Here is an 18,026-nt window from a genome sequence, read left to right as displayed (position 1 = left end):
GTCCTTTCTGGAGGATCAGAGGCGGAGAAGGTCAAGCAACTTCAAATTCCTCGGTGTTATCATTTCAGAGGATCTGTCCTATCTCTGGCATGTATCCATTATGAAGAAAGCACAGCAGTACCTGTGTTTCCTCTGAAGTTCACCAAGATTCACATGTTAACTCAAACTCTGACAAACTTCTATATGTGTGTGGTGGAGAGTATATTGACTGGTTGCATCATGGACAAGTAAGAAAACACTAATGTCCTTGAACAGAAAAGCCCACAAAAGTAATGGATACAATCCAGTCCATCATTAGTGAAGCCCTCCCCACCATTGAGCACATCGATTTGGAGCACTGTTGCAAGAAAGCAGCATCCATCATCAAGGTCTCTCACCATCCAAGCCATGCTCTCTTCTTGTTGTTGCCATTAGGAAGGTGGTACAGGGGCCTTAGGACCCGCTACCAGGCTTACACACAGTTAGTACCCCTCAACCATCAGGCTCTTAAACCAGAGGGGATAACTTCACTCATCTTACCTCGCCCCATCACTGAACTATTTCCAAAAACTATTAATTCACTTTCAATGACTCTGCATTTTATGTTCTCAATATTTAATGCTTATTTATTTAGGATTATTATTTTTATCTTTTTGTATTTGCACAGCTTGCTGTCTTCTGCAAATTGTTTGTTTACTCGTCCTTTTGGGGGTGATCTTTCATTGATTCTATTGTGTTTACTTTGAAATTTCATATCACCAAGTTATATATTATTTTACCTCTGGCAGTCCAGAGACAAGATCAATACATGAATGAGATTATGGTAATGAAATGAATGAGAAACCTCAATCTCCACATGCATATATACGTGTTTACTATGGGCAGCAATAGGCCCATGAAAGGCATGGTAAGGGAAATTCAAGTTTGAGCAGCAAAGTGGAGAAGTCTTGGCTATTCAGTTTGCTCAATTTTCTTTCACATTCGTGCTTGCTGAGTTTTATCAACTTGCAATTTGGTTAAACAAATAATCCAATTGATAAAGTCCAGAACATCTTTTCCTGAGAAAGGTACTTAAAAATATCCTCAGTAGCCAGAAAATGAATTACTCACATATTCTCTATCTAGAATGTCAATACTAAGTTGACTGTGGGTTTGTTCTTTCTCACTGATCCTTTCCATTGTTTATCCTAAATCTTTCATGCTATGCTGAAAACAAGCTGATCTTGATCATGTTTTGTTGTGAAGACTGGAGATTTACCCAGATGAATTGTTCCAGCACCACTGCTTTTCATGAAGTCAGTACCAATGAAACAAACCTCGATTTGCAACACATCACACGAAAAAGCATGCATTGTGCCAGCACCATTAAAACAGAACAGTAGAATGCCCATGAGATACTCCCAGCAGGTATACTTCTCATGCAAATGTGCAGTTTAATGAACAGAGGAAGATCAATGCAAAACAGCAAGTGAGGGATGTCAAAGAGATTAACAAAGGTGTACACTCTCTCTTTTTCTCTCAATTTGTTTCTCAAGATTCAACAAGTACCTCTATTGTTCCTTTCAGTTTACCCATAAATCTCTACATTCTCACTCTATGCCGATTCATGCAAGCATAGCAATTTTCACTGTACCATGTTAACATGTTGTAAATATATGGTACTTTTTTTGGGAAAATTTTATCTTAATTGGTTACTTGAGCAGCATGGAAGCACAATGGTTGCTCTGCTGCCTCAAAGCTCCAGGGATCCAAATTCTCTACTGAAGTTAGTGTATTTGTGAAGCTTGAACTCTTTCCTATGATCACGCAGGTTTCCTCTAGCTGCTCTGGTTTCCTCCTACATCCAAAGACAAATTAATTGGATACTGTAATTCCCTTGTTGACGATGAAGAAAAATCAAAGAGGAGTTGATGAATATGCCTGAGAGAGAACAAATCTTAAGGGCAGGCAAATGGGACAAATGGGACTGCTTGTCAGGGAACCCGCCTGGATCTGGACAGAGAATCTTATTCATGGGGAGGCAGATTTGTTCAAAGAGGCTTTGAGAGCACACAGCTCCAAGGAACTAGGCTCTGTCCTGACCTCTGTCGAGTTCAGATTCTCTCTGTGAAGGGAAATGTCGAGATGTTTTGGGATTTCCTTTGCAGATCAGAAACAGTTATTAGTGTTAGGAAGACTAACGTTTTTTTGGATTGCAACATTGCACTTATCTCTTTCCAGCACTGGATTGTAAATAATAGCTGCCAAAATCTTTTACAAATATTTGCAGACAGTTCAATTATTAATAGAAACGTCTAAATCTCTACTCTATTTGTATCTGTTTTATGCTTTTGGAAGTGGACAAAAACTGAGGAAACTGCAAAATCTTATTATTCATTTAATCCCAGAAGCATTGTTTAGAGTCAAATAGAACCAGAAAAAAGTTGAATTTGTAAGGTAGATTATGTAAAAATGCATTTGATAGTGATTTTTTTATCATTGACCTAGACCATGCTTGCCACAAGGCATGACAGGTGTGGTCAGTACCACTATACAGTGCAGAGTGATTGCTACATTGAGTCATGGAATGGAACGTAGGCTTCCATAAATATAGAAACTCTCAACAAAAAATTATGGAACTAATAGTTTTTGAGACCCTACCTGTTTCTTTCTTACTTAAACCTGCTTTGTAACATTCACCTTTGACATCCCTCTAATGATTTGTGATTGAAGGCTCATGCCCAGAATTGCATGTTTATTACTCACATAATCCTGGGTGTCCTCAGACTCCCACTAAATGGATGGTTTGGGGGAAAATAAAGACAATCAGAAAGAAGGGATTAGAGGAAAGACAATTCAGACTAGATTAGTAAGGATACATGCTAACTATGAACAAAAAAAAACTACAGAACATACTAAAATATAAACTTTACCCTGGTTTGAATGGCAGGTTCATCTTCCAAACTGGAACAAGATTCAGCCACTGTATTTATAGTGGCAGTGTTTGTGACATGCTCGTTCAGTAGCTGTTGCTTACCCTTTGTTTAACCTTTTGTAGAGCATAGCCCTTAGTTGTCATACCACACTTCAGGTCATCAGAGATGAGACATATATTCCAGAAATGTTACACAAACACAAAGTAATACTGAACTACAAAATCAAGAACAGCATATATTCACATTACAGTCACCCTCAATTATCTTATAACTCATTTCACATCTTTTTACAGATCATCAGCTATTATCTGTGCAGCATTCAAGTACTCTACAGATACAAAAATATGTGATTAAAAAATTTCAGCAATGAATATAGGCAACAATTAAATCAACTGATTAATTTCCATTCAAAAACAAGGATATCATTCATTCCTATACAATATTTTGAGCAGTTTTGAATCTCTTATCTAAGAAGGGATGTTCCATCATTGGTGAGGGTTCAAAGGAGGTTCATGAAAATGATTCCAGGATTGAAAAGCTTATCATAAGAGGAGCATTTGATGGCTCTGGGCCTGCATTCACTAGAATTCAGAAGAACAAAGGTGGGGTGGGGGAGGTGATTTTAATTGAAACCTATTGAATGTTGAAAGGTCTCAATAGAGTGGAGAGGATGTTTCCTATGGTGGCAGAGTCCAAGAGCAGAGGACATGGCCTCAGAATAGAGGGACATCCATTTAGAACGGAGATGAGCAAGAATTTCTTTTGTGAGAGAGTGGTGATTCTGTGGAATTTGTTGCCAAAGGTGGCTGTGGAGGCCAAGTCATTGGGTATAGTTAAGGCAAAGGTTGACAAGATTCTTGATTAGTCAAGGTGCGAAGGGATATGGGGAGGGCGGACAATTGGGGCTTAGAGAGCAGACTCGATGGGACAAGTAGCCTAAACCTGCACCATTATCTTATGATCTATGATCTAATATGCTTGTTAGAACAAAGTTTATCAGTATTGGGATTAATGCAAGGTGCAAAATTTATATTCAAAGTTAACATCTATCACTAGGACAAGCCATAGCAAGTCATCCGGCAGTCCATTGTCTGAAAGTCCATGACTAAATCTACCAAGGGGTTATTCTGCTTCTAAAAACATCAGACCAACCTAATAATCACAGATTATTTAACTAATGACTTTCTATATCTGTTTGCTATACACACACACTGTCGAATCATTTTATCTTATCAAACTAGCAAATGAATAACCCAGAAACATTCGGACAGCAATTCAGTGCCTACACAAAACCTAATAAGAAATTCTTTGGAAGTGTTGAGCTGCTAAATTAAACTACTAAAAAAAGCAGAATTGTTTGCCACTATCGTTTGAAGATATTTGATAAAATGCACTTAAAAGCCTTTTTCAGAAAAGTAGAAGAGACAGCTATTAACTGGAATATTTTAAAAATAATGAATAGGAGGACATAATATTAAACACCACATTTCCTCACACACTATTCATGTCTCAACACTGGAAAACAACATATATAACTATCACACAAGGAGGAAGGTAGAAACATGAGACTAAAATTTAGTTTGCCTGACATGAAGAAAATGCTAGAATCCACGATCGAGGGAATAGCAAAAGGAAAATCAATCAAGCAGACTCAACATGACACTTTGAAAGCAAAATCATCCTTTTTGAGGGTATAATAAGCTAGGTAATTAAAGGGGAACTGATAGATATAGTATATTTGCCTTTCTAGATGACATTCAATAAGATGCTATATAAAAGATTACTGCGCAAGGTTGGAGGTCAAGGCATTGGTGGTATTTACATGACAAACAGCTAGCATAAATGAGCAAGTTTCAGGTTGTTAAGCAACTTGAGTTGCTGCAGTAATCTGAGCTGTTGTCCCAATTGATGATTAATTTCCACTCATGCAGAGATGAAGGAATTGAATGTGGTGTAGCCAAATTTAATGATGGTTCAAAGGCTCATGAGAAATAAGTTCTAAATACTTCTGCTGTATTTTATGTTTATTGAGAGGCTACCAGGCATTAAAAATTTGGTTTTACATACTCTATAAAGAAAAATCTGGATTTGGTGACAGAGAATGCAATTTCCAAGCTTGAGAACAATGCAAACCCTTGCATGCTGTGTTGAAAACAAAGTTTCAATTAGATTTGATAAACAAGCAAGACAGGTTGAAAATTGCAAGAAATAAAGAATGAAAAAAGAATACTTAAAAGTAGTAGAAATAGTATGACACCTACCATTACAACCTACTAAACATTACTGAAACCTGGAAGAAGCTGCAGAAAAGTCACACAAAAAAAACCTTTGCAATGTTTGCTAACATTCCTACCCATGACCTTGGGTATCTAACCAAGTACTAAAAATCTCAAAATTGTCTTATAGTGCATTCATCAGCTTTACTTTGATTCCAACTGGTTTCACACGAAGTAAAGAAAATAAGGCAATGATAGCTGCAACGAGCAATCAAATAATTTACCAGTTACATTCTTCAACCCAGGCACAAAGTCGTCAAAAAAAATCAAAAAATATTGATACCTATTACACAAAATACTTTAATACTTCAGCAACAAGTCAACAACTTTAATTGTGTGCATATCTTCACATTTTGTTTTAGTTATTTTACAAAATAAGTTGTATTTCCTACTTTTTTTGGAGGTAGGGAGCAGATCTAAACAATTATAAGAGTTTCCAAACAGTTCATTTTTCAATTCCAGCTCATGGTAAACTTTTACTATAGACCAATACACACACTTTTTTGTGCATGGTTGTATTTTACTGCTGTCTTATATAGACTATGTGTGCCTTGTGCTGTAGATGACTATTGGAAGTGTGTTTTGCACCTTGGCACCAGAGTAATGCTGTTCATTTGGCTCTATTACTGGATATTCCTGTATGGATGAATGACAATTCAAACTTGAACTTGAAATTGTGGTGTATTTCAAACACCATTTAAGGACCAAAAAGAAAAAGAAACACAATATATTTTTCATTCTCAAACCGAACAAGAAACCAAACTGAATGAAACATTATTATGGTTTCTACTTTAAGAATCCATCTGAGAAAACTTAGTCACATATTCTGCTTCATTTTAGCACTTGGTAAATGTATCTTATAGTATAATTCCTTTCTTCATCTCATGATTCAGAATTTCATCTACTGACTCTCACCTGTTCCTCTGATAACATCACATCTTTAATTACAGGATGTCCTTGTGGTTCTCCTTTCTCCATTCGCACGTAAGTTATTTGATATCCACGGATATGTCCATGGTGCTTGTTAGTCATTGGTGGCTTCCAGGTGACTTTGATTGCAGTTGAGTTCACACACTCAGCTTCCACTTTTCTAGGAGGTGCACTAGGCACTACAGTAAAAAATGAAATTATAATTTTTTTCAGGAATCATTTCAGAAATCCTAATGCTCATTCATTCATAATTGACAGTTACCATTTTCTTCTGCTCTCCATCATAAAGACATAACCATTTATTATATTTAAGCGAGTCATCTTTTTTTGAAGAAAATACATTCATTAACTAGGTAATAAAACAAAGCAGCATTTCAGGTTAGGCTGGAGATTCTGTGCTATGTTTCAAAATTAATTTGATAAAAAAAAATTGACCAGATTTACTAATTGCCTTCAGAAAATAAAACCCAAAATTATACAATGTGGGGTTAATTCTACAAAATTTCCAGGAGAAAAATAGTGATCACCCAGTCCAAATTTTCTGCACTTGATGGCTCCATATGGAGAGAAAACAAGTAGGATAACAGAACCAACTGTGGGATTACTCCTAACATATTTTAAAACTGACGATGAATAGAAATGTTATAAAATAATAGATGAATGCATTAAAATGATAACCTGATCTTTATGTGTGTTTAACTGTGATCACAGTCCAGGGAAGGAAAGCAAGATTATTATTTTAATGTTGCAGTTAAGCAATTTCTCTGATTTATGTACACTTAATGCAGCTTCTGATGCTTTCTATGATGTACACTGAGGGTAGATTGGAAGATCATTTAACTAATGGCTATCATTCTGAATCTAATTGTTGTCCTCAATTGAAATTCACATAGGTCTCCTTTCACCACTTTTCACTGCTAAGTGATTTGTGGACTATTTTTTTTCTTCTGGAGCCTAAGAACATCTATAGCCAACTAGCACACCTGCATCATTGCAACACGAACAGGGAAGTTATGATTCAGCAACAATTAATTGAGATTGACATAGCATCTTACAGCAATTTTAAAACAATTCCTGTATATGACATAATTTCTGTATAAGACATAAACCAATTAACATTAACTTCCAAGCAATTCGTGGCTCAACAAGAAAAAGATCAGGAGCATTTTCTATTTAGCACAAGACCAATATATTCTGAAACATTCCACTTGTGCAAAGAGTCTTCTGTTCATCAGGTTTCACAAAGACCATCTCTCCTTAGAAGATTGCTTGCCCCATAGAAAATGCGACTGAGCGATTAATAATGAAAAACAAGCTAGCAGATGAATTGAACAAATACTTTCATAAGGCTATACAAGAGAATAGTAAAAACCCAGAAATAAGTTATAAATTGAGAATTGGAAAGGAGGGAGGAAGTCAGGAAAATGAAATCACAATTGAAGCACTACTGAACACATTGTTGAAAGTTGACATGTCTCTGGACTTCAGCTCAGTCTTTGAAAAGCATCTAGTGAAACAGTTGGTGCATTAGTTTTAATTTTCCAAAATTTCCTGAATTTGTGGAGATTAGAAAGAGGCAAATTTAAATCATTTATTCAAAAATGGGAGGGGAACAGAAATCAGAAAACATCTGTGATATAAAATATTGAAACAGACATTGTAACAGGGAAATTAAAACAAAATTTAGGTAAAATTAGTGTGGTTTTATACAAGAGAAATCATGCTTACCAACTTATTAAGAACTGTAGTATGTAATTTATATAAATGATGTAAGTGAGTGACAATATCGTTAAAAATTTTGCTAATAACAAAAAGAAAGCAGAGTTTTGAACTTTGAAGGACAATACAAAGCTACAAAGGGATAGATAGGTTAGATGAGTGAACACTTTCAACAAAGATCTGGCAAACAGCTTAATGGGTGGGAAAATGTGAAGTTGTCCATTTAGCAGGAAAAGTAAATAAAACAAAGCATTCCATCTGGAAAGAGACATCTTAGATGCAGAGTAAACTTGATATATTAGTGCATGAAATGTGTCAGTAGGTATCAAGTATTTTTAGAAACTAACGGAATGGCATTGTTTATTGTAAGGGGAACTGAATATAAAAACCAGGAGTTTATATTTCAGTTATTTCTGATTGATGAGACCACATTTGAAGTATCATGCACAGTAATGGTCTCCTAACATAAGGAAAGTCGTTAATATATTGGACACATTCAGAGATAGTTAACTAGACCCATACATAGAGTTGCTGCTTTGTCCTATGTGGAAAATTGAACAGTCAAACATATGAAAGACCTTGTAGAGTCTTGACAGAGTGGATATGGAGAGGATGTTTTTCTTATGGGAGAATCTAAAACCAAAGTCACTTTTTTTTAAAAAACAGGGATATCTATTTAATGAAGAAAAGAGGCAAAAGTTCTTCTTTTCTGGGCTTTGGAAGGGTGGTAGAATCATTGTCCTTGAATATTTTTATATTGGAGGATAGACTCATCAAGTAGGGAAGTGAAAGGTTATCATGAGTAAATGGGAAGGGAGAAAGTGAATTTGAGGTTACGTTCAGAACAGCCACTTTATTAAAATGATGGAGAAAGCTCGAAGGATCTAGCCACCTAATTCTACTGCTAATTCACATCCTCATATCTGGATCAACAATTGATTAGCCGATGCTTTCTAACTGGATGCATATGAATCACAATGACCAATATCAGCATAAATAACTGTGCCTACTGTGATTAAAAACCATCTGCTATACACTCAAAGAACCTCTTTCAAATGCCTCTCTCCCAGACATCCTCCTCCTTTCAATATGTGGATCTCACTAATTTAATTCTAAATACCAATTCTTTTTTCAAAATTATACTCTTGGGAAGAGAAAGAGAAGGGAACTTTTAATATATCTATCTATATTTACTCAGCTTACTAAAATGACATGATAATTAACAAATAGTTCCTAGGTTTATTCATGGAACTTAGAACATTGTTTTGAGGAAAAGGTTAAATTAATCTTGAGTAGATTAATAAGACAGTACAACATCACTGGCCGAAGGGTCTGTTCTGTGCTGTAGTGCTCTATGTCCAATAAAGCTGTTCTCTAATTGACTTTGAGCATTGAGTGTTTTCTAAATTATCATGTGGAAATCCCAGCAGGTTACTTTGAGAAATAGAATTCACTATAATTATAGATCAAAAAGTTATTCTTCAGGCAGCAACAATACTGACTATTGGGATTTAAACTGCCTATTCAATTCACAGAATTATTGAAAGTTGAAAATAGCAATAGAAAACAAAAATTAAGAAAATACAAAATACTCTCTTTTCCTTTTGATGTGAAACAAAAACAGATTTGAACTTAAAATGACCTACAGCCTTGTAAGTGGGTGTGTGACTGATGTGTACACAAGATTTGTTAATAGAAGCTAAGAAACTGATCATAAGAGGTAGGGTAGAAAAATTAAAGTTGAAAAAGTAGCAGCAAAAGAAATTTCAAACATTTGTAAGAATGCATTGAGAGATTTTGGTTAAAGTTTCAAGGGTTTTCCTGTTTATTTTCCATCCATTCCATTTCAGGTTCTCAGCCACTGATTGTATTTTAGTAAGCTGCTGATTTCTTAGCTTGAGTCTGCAGTTGAGAGTTCAGTACTGAAGACTATTTTTCCACCAACTCACAATGAGCTCAATATAGCTCCAGTTCTCTACAGGAGCTGTTACTTCTGTATTTCAGTTATCTGGACTCCTACTTGGTTCTTTGTGTGATGGTCTTCCATCAGGTTTATCATTCTTTGTTGAATCACTCTCTGCTTATTCCCATCCTGGTATTGATTTTGCACAACTGCTCTCAAGACCTTAGGCTTTTCACTCAGCCACTGCTTCCTGGTGTCTCTGATTTCACTCATCCTCAAATGGAAAACATCTGGAATTTCCATTTTCTACAGATATGTTACTTTAACTCCCTCAAAAAACTACTGGGCTCACTTGTCTGTCTGTAACTATCATAAACTCTGGACATCAGTTTATCAGTACACCAAGCCAATTTTCAAACAAGGTTCTTACTATTGACACCCAACCTAAAATACAGCTTATAACTTGAACCAGAGTACAAGTCGGTCCCCCACCCGGTCTTTTGGAATTTCAATTTTAGACCTGAACATTCCTTGGGTTGAAAATACATTTAGATTTCCCTATATAAACTTTGGGTTAATAGTGGAAAAAATTAATTTAACCTTTGAAGTTTTATTTTATTCTATAAACAGTGCATATTTTCACTCATCTGTACCAGCCCCTTCCAAAAATATTCCACATGTAGACTGAAACATCAGGTTTTACTGTAATTGCAAATGCCTGCATTGCAGTATTGATGGCATTATACCCTTAAAGTAAACTTGGCTTAATGATGACAACCCCATCCACACTCCCCAGCCCCCAGTCCACTCCACCCCAACCCTTCCAAAGCTTGCTGTTGAATCCTCAATACCTACTATGGTGGCATGAACCACTTTTCACACCATCCCATTTTGGCCTATCTTCCTATCATTCCTGCATTTGTATGCTGTTCCCTTCATCTCCTGTTATACACACTTGTTCCACTCCTCCCACATCAATGTTAAAAGTCTTCAGTCCGTCTCACCAACTCTACCAGTAGCATCTGCAGAAATTCTCTGATGACTCAGCAGAAATTGGGTACAATCTTCTATGCCGTGCTGTGCTGTGCTGGGGCAATGGCATCAACTTGGGTGATGCCAAAACCTCAATAAACTGATTAGAAGGGCTGACTCTGTTACAGGAGTCAAACTAAACACACTGGAGGCTGTGAGAGAACAAAGGATCCTATGGAAAACCCTGGTAATTCTGGACAATGCTTCTCACCCTCTGCATGCCACCTTGGCTGAACAGAGGAGCACTTTTAGTAATAAACAAAGACAACTGCGCTACTCCAACCAGTGCTATATGAGGTCATTCTTAGCCTTGGCCATGAGAATCTATAATGAGTCAACCTATAGCTGGGGATGTGATGACCCCCTCTTGTTAGACTATTAGAGGTAACTTACATTTTATTCTTTCTTTCTTCTCTTCTAATATTTGTGTATCGGTGCACTTGTAATGCTACTGTGACACTAATTTCCTTTGGGATAAGTAATCTATCTAAATACCCTTATTGCTGTTCATGCACTCTGCACCAAGTGATTTCTCATCACTGGAGATTTCAATCTTCCTCTCAACTCACTTCTCTCTCGTTCCTCTTTTGGTACTTTGCTTCTTTGTCACAATTTGCTATTCACAAAACCTTGCATGTCACAGGTTATTGGATATGTCTGAGGTGTGGAAATGCTGAAAACACACTGACAAAGAAACCAGAATAAAGACTGCAGCTGACTGCAGGATAAAGCTTTTAGTGCCACTTTTCAGATTCTTTATTTCCTGGTGCTCCACAAGTGCAAAAGACAGGTGTAGATACAAAATAATACAACTAATTCCACATGTAATAAATCAGGGAGGAGTAAACAAATCAACAGGTCTTTTGGGGGCAACCACATGGCCATAGAGAAATTGCAATCTCTATGAAGTCAGGATCGAACTTGGGTCACTGGAGCTGTGAAACAGCACACTTTGTGGGGTGAACTTCATTCAGACAAATAAAAGATAAAAGATACATTTAGTGATTCACTATTTTATGACAGACTGAAGATAATTGGGGCAATTCTCCTGTTATCAAAGCCTAATGATTAGACTGTTTATGAACTGAGATTGACTTTATGCACTATTCATGACTCTTTTTAAAAAAAAACAAGCTACCTTTATTAAAAGAAGCTACTTGTGTTTCTCCTAGTCTTTCAACAGATCATCTTTACTAATTGAAGTAATTATGCATAGGGCAATTGCTGTGAGCCTAGACATATGGTCTGCTCCACCTTAATGGATGTCACAGCGTCATTAATCGATAATTCATACACAAATATTTCTTGAATAATTGAACTCTACAATTTCTTCTGGAGTAGCTCTTTGCTAATAGATTTGTTAATATTTACAGAAAATAATTTGGAATAAATCTTGCATATCAACATTTATTGTGGACTGCTATTACTCTTGCTTTTAGCTTCATGAAAAAAGGCAAACCATCTTATTTCTCAAGAACAGCCTGAGTGCAACATCAACCCATCTTGACAGTGAAGTTTTATACATTGAAATTAAAATGCACAATTACAGAAATTATTCCAATTTCTATCTAAATTTCACTTTCTTCATTAAATGTTGTGTGGGCTTAACTATCTTCGGAAATTTGGTGGAAGATGTACCACAATGTTAAATATATTTAAATTTACTTTTGAACAACCTACCATCCTCCTCTGTGCGGATAATCACAGGTGTACTCTTCGGACCCGGACCAACGTTCGTATGAGCCATAACCCACACCTGATATTCGGTCCACTTCTCCAAACCCTCAACTAGCGAGCTGGTTGCGTCTGCCTCAATGTTGTCCAAAACATGCTTCTTGTTGTTCTCACTATCCACAGCCTGATATATAATGGAGTATTTGGTAATGACTCCATTACGACTGTTTGCTGGCGGTGGACGCCAACTTACCCGAATGCTGGAGGAGCTGATGGCAACACCATGAACATCTTGAGGTGGGGCAGAGGGGGCTAGTGAATAAATGGAGGGGGTGAAAAATAATAAATAAAATGATAAAAAGACTAAACAGAAAATGTATACTAAAATTAAAAATGCATGCAGAGAACATGCAAATTAACATCAAATCTCTTTTCAAACACTTAAGAATGTTTAAACTTAGTAAATTCTATTTGCATTCAATCATGCGCAAATATGGTAAAACAACAGTATGGTGGGGTAAATAATACAGAAAATAAATACTGGACAATCATGCAGGTACCTACCTCAAAGTGTACAAAATGTATTTTGAATTATATTGTTACAACTAAAATAGCAGCATTTGATACACTTACTGAAAAGATTCTGTGCTGCCTGCGTGTGTACAACACTAACAGATAAGCATCTCCAATTTGACATCCTGGCTAATGAATAATCAGACAACATTTTAACATGATCCATATAAGAGGCATCATGCTGCAGCTAAGCCTGCATATTCAGAGCTACCACATACTCATGTAGGAGTAGAGCATGTGAGAAATTCAAGTTATTCCACTGAAATGGTAAACTATTAATTCTTCAAAAGTGAAAAACAGTCACTAGAAATCCAACACAAGGAGGAAAACATTAATCAGGTAGCACCTATTAATTAGAAACTACTTTCAGGTTGATGACCTTTCATCAGAATAAATATAACACATGGTTTTTTTAGAGAAAGTGAGTAAACAAGAACAGAAGGTAAATCTGTGATAATATGGCAGAGAGGAATCAGAATCATTATCACCCACGTGTGATGTGAAATTTGTTAACTTAGCAGCAGCAGTTCAATGTAATACGTTATCTAACAGAGAGAAAGAAATAATAAAATAAATAAACAAGTAAATCAATTACATATATTGAATAGATTTTTTTAAATGAGCTAAAACAGAAATCCTGTATATTTTTAAAAAAGTGAGGTTAAAAAAAAATCACAAAAGCTGTGCCAAAGAAGATGAGAAAGGAGAAGTAAACTAACAAAAGGAGGGCAGAGAAATAAAGTATTCTGCTCATTAACTCTTAGAACATTATTTCTTTATATCTCAGTCTGCCAGCAGCTAGACCAAGGATTCTGTTTTATTTTCAAATGAGAGTAAACTAGTTCCCAACACAACTACATTCCTTCACCTTTGTAAACTCGTTCTCAAATGAACATCATTTCCTTTAACTTTCTGCAGATAAGGAGGTTAATATGGGGTCCCTATCAAACCCTCTCCCTTTCTATTGTCCAGGCCATAACCGTATTTGTTACTTGTGTATTCAAGTATTTGTATTTACAGGATTGTGCAAAAGACTGAGGCACATATATTTTTGCACACTACTGTCTATTATGTCTTTCCAGTTACCAAATAACACAATGCTACTGCACTAATATTATTGCAAATGCTCCTAGTTTTTTTAAACAGCAAATATACAGTAACTAAAGGAAAAGCAAATTTTTCCCATGAGAATCCAAAGCAGGAGACAGAAATCCAGAATTACCCAGTTTTGGCAAATTTGCTAGACTAACTGGAAAAAAGAAGAGGATGATGTAGCATCATACAGATGTCACTCCACTCTTCAAGAGGGAGAGAAGCAGAAGAAAGGAAATCATAGATAGGACAGTTAGTCTGACCTCCAGTTGGGAAGATGTTAAAGTCAATTGTTAAGGATGTCATTTTAGGGTACTTGGTGGCACATGATAAAATAGGCTGTAGTCAGCATGGTTTACTTAAGGAAAAATCTTGCCTGACAAATCTGTTGGAATTCTTTGAAGAAGTAACAAGCAGGATAGACAAAGGAGAATTGGCTGATATTGTGTACTTGGTTTTTAAGAAAGCCTTTGACAAGGTGCCACACGAGTCTGCAGAACAAGCTATGAGCCCATGGCATTACAGGAAGAATTCTAGCATGAATAAAGCAGTGGCTGTTTAGAAGGAGGCAAAGAGCAGAAATAAATGGAGTCATTTTTATGGTTGGCTGCTGGTGACTAGTAGTATTCCAGAGGGGGCTGCATTGGGACCAATTCTTTTGATGTTATATGCTAACATTTGGATGATTGACTTGATAGCTTTGTTGCAAAGTTTGCAGATGGTATGAAGGTAAGTGGAAGGGGTAGGTAGTTTTGAAGAAGTAGAGAGGCTACAGAAGAACGGAGACAGATTAGGAGAATGGGCAAAGAAGTGGCAGATGGAATACAGTACCAGGAAGAGTATGGTCATGGATTTAGGGAGAAAAATGAAAGGGCTGACCATTTTCCAAATGGAAAGAACATGCACAAAATCTGAAGCACAAAGGGATTTGGGAGTCTTTCTGTAAGATTCCCAAAAGGTTAATTTCCAGGTTGAGTCTGCAGTGAGGAAGGCAAATGTGATCTTAGCATTCATTTTTTGAGGACTAGAATATAAAAGCAATGATGTAACGGAAAGCACTGGTGAGGGCTCAATTGGAGTATTGTGTAAAGTTTTGGGCTCCTTATCTTAGAATGGATGTGCTGAAACTGGTGAGGGTTCAAAAGAGGTTCATAAAAATTAAACGGCTTGTCATGTGAAGAGCGTTTGATGGCTCTGGGCCTGTATTCACTGGAATTTGGAAGAATGATGGGTAACCTAATTGCACCTATTGAATGGTGAAAAACCTTAGTCGAGTGGATGTTTCCTATGATGGGAGTGTTTAAAAATGATAGATTCTTGATTGGTCAGGGCAAGAAGAAATACAGGGAGAAGGTAGGAAACTAGGGTTGAGGGGGAAAATGATTCAGCCATGATGAAATAGCTGGGTAGACTCTAAGGGTCAAGATGGCCTAATTCTGCTCTTATATCTTATGGTCTTATACTTTTATTTGACAATTCTATTAAACTCATGTTCACCTGTTATCATATCAAATCTTCAGGTCAGTTTAAGAAGTACAAAGTAAAAATTAATTTTGATATGATAACAGGTGAACATGAGTTTAATAGATTTGTAGAGTAAAAGCAGATATTGACTAATGTGATAATATCTGATTGATATTAAAAAATTTGTTTGAGATTAGCAAGAGGTGGAAGAGGTGTATAGGATGATGACAATATGGAATTGTGTAACAATCAGATCAGTCATGACTAAATGACTTCCTAATTTGCACATTTGTGTGTCCATTTCCAATCAAAAATCGAATGTAAATGCTGGAAAACTGAAATAATAAAAATACTGGAAATGCATTGCTGAGGAACGAGTCAACCTTTCAGATTACATATCTTACATCACCCTTTTTCATTTTTCACTGATGCTATCTGAATTGCTGTATGTTTCCCATAGAATCTGCTTTATTTCCTGCTAAAATCTATTTATTCAGCTTAGTACTATAACCTCTAGTTCCCTTACTTTACAAGAATTTGTCAATCTCAATTCTGAAATTGACCTGGGCTCATAACCCTTTTATGGAAAGTGAATTAGAGTTTTCCAATTATTCTTGTGTGAAATACCTGATATGAAACCTGAACAGCTGAGCTCCAATTTTAAGTTTTGGTCTTGCTTGTTGAGTATCACAGCAGCTACAACTTCTGTTTATATGCCTTTAGGAAGGCCACTCTTCAAAAGGGATATAATGGCATTCCTCTGTGTAATGCTAATTAGCAAACATGACACTATGTTCCAGTACTTCAGAGATTTCCTACTTGTATTTTTTAAACTCAAAATGATGAGATTGAATCAAATCAAAATCATGAGATTGAATAAAATCAAAATCATGAGATTATTTATGCATATTACAAAATAGTATCACTAGGCTGAACAAAATACCTCAGTTAATACTGACGATAGCTCAATTTGTAATTTCTAGAAAGTGTTTCAAAACTTTCGATGAGATCGTAGATTCTTATTCTGAACAAAAGCATCTGCCCAAAAGGAAGCAATCCCAGTCTAAATTACTTCCAAGTAAGACATTACACTTTACAACTTCACTTCAAAAAGTATTAACATTAAAAATGCTGTCCTTCTATTTTAGACACCCACATATCATATTACATACTCAAATCAACATACATAGAATTTGCCAGAATTGATGAGCACCTGTTTAAATACTTCCCTATTAGCAGGCTTATGCTGGATAATTAAAAATAATATAAATTCCATTTCAATACCTGCAGAAGATTCTTTATACAATGGCTTACACAATATAAAATATAACTTCCTATTAAGAGAAGCGGGAGCGTACAAGTGGCAGTGACGCAGCATTCCTAGAAGAACTCAATGCCTATTTATGAAGTATTTGATAGGGAGAACCATCATACACCCACAAACACACACACATGATCTGCCACATTTCCAGATGACCCTGTAAATCTCAGTCTCTAAGGCTAACATCCAGGCGTCCTTCAAATGGAGGGATTCATGAAAGATGCCTGGTGCAGATGGCATACCTGGCCAAACACTAAAGATCTGTGAGGCACAACTGGTTGGAGTATTTATGGACATATTCAACTTCTCGCTTCTGCGATTTGATGCTTCCATCTGCTCCACAATGGCAACTAACGTACTGAAGGCGAAGAAGATTGTGATGACTCCCTCAATTACTACCATCTGGCAGCACTTACATCAAGCCTAACGAAGTGCTTTGAGAGGTTGATTATGGTGTGAATCAGCTCCTGCCTCAGACGTGAGTCTGACCTCAGTATCAAAGGATATTCCTTGTATCAAAAGAACAGGCAGGAAGGCATACGCAATGGTGTGGCTCTGTTGGCAAGGGTTGGGATTACATTTTTAGAAAGAGATGACATAGGGTCAGAGAATATTGAATCGTTGTGGGCACAGTTAAGAAACTGCAAGGGTGAAAAAAAAACACATTATGGGAATCATATATAGGCCTCCAAATAGTAGCCAAGATGTGGGGTTGAGATTGTAAAGGGAGCTGGAAAAGGCATGTAATAAGGATAATAACACAATTGTAATGGGGGACTTCATTATGTAAGGGGATTGGGAAAATCAGGATGGTGTCAGATATCAAGAGAGTGAACTTACTGATGACTGCCTATGAGATGGTTTTTTAGAGCAGCTCGTACTTGAGCCTACTAGGGAAAAGGCCAACTTAGTTGTTAGTTCTTAGCTGGGTTGTGTAAAAACCCAGATCTTATCAGGAAGCTTAATTTAAAGGAACCCTTAGGAGGCAGTGATCATTATATGATTGAATTCATACTGCAATCTGAGAGGAAGAGGAAGAAGTCACATGTATCAGTATTGCAAAGGAATAAAGGGAATTACAGAGGCATGAGAGAGGAGCTTACCCAGGTGGATTGGAGGAGGATACTGGCAGGGATGATGGCAGAACA

The 18,026-nt window shown here is 36.5% G+C and overlaps 1 protein-coding gene across 4 annotated transcripts in view; it reads right to left on the bottom strand.

Annotated features, from left to right (window-relative positions):
- The window catches only part of LOC132401802 (receptor-type tyrosine-protein phosphatase F-like), a 362,488-nt gene that overhangs the window by 113,939 nt on the left and 230,523 nt on the right, over positions 1-18,026 (bottom strand). For 2 of the 4 annotated variants that reach the window (XM_059984023.1, XM_059984025.1), the window contains exons 11-13: positions 12,435-12,740; positions 6,086-6,279; positions 2,725-2,751 (exon numbers count right to left, since the gene is read on the bottom strand). In XM_059984023.1, the coding sequence (XP_059840006.1) occupies positions 2,725-2,751; positions 6,086-6,279; positions 12,435-12,740 (527 nt within the window). The remainder of the gene's footprint in view (positions 1-2,724; positions 2,752-6,085; positions 6,280-12,434; positions 12,741-18,026) is intronic. The other 2 variants (XM_059984024.1, XM_059984026.1) reach the window with 1 other exon arrangement.

This window comes from Hypanus sabinus, chromosome 11 (assembly GCF_030144855.1).
Source record: "Hypanus sabinus isolate sHypSab1 chromosome 11, sHypSab1.hap1, whole genome shotgun sequence".
Lineage (NCBI taxonomy): Eukaryota > Metazoa > Chordata > Chondrichthyes > Myliobatiformes > Dasyatidae > Hypanus > Hypanus sabinus.
Note: the sequence above shows the minus strand (reverse complement) of the source record. Positions and strands in the feature narration are given on the sequence as shown.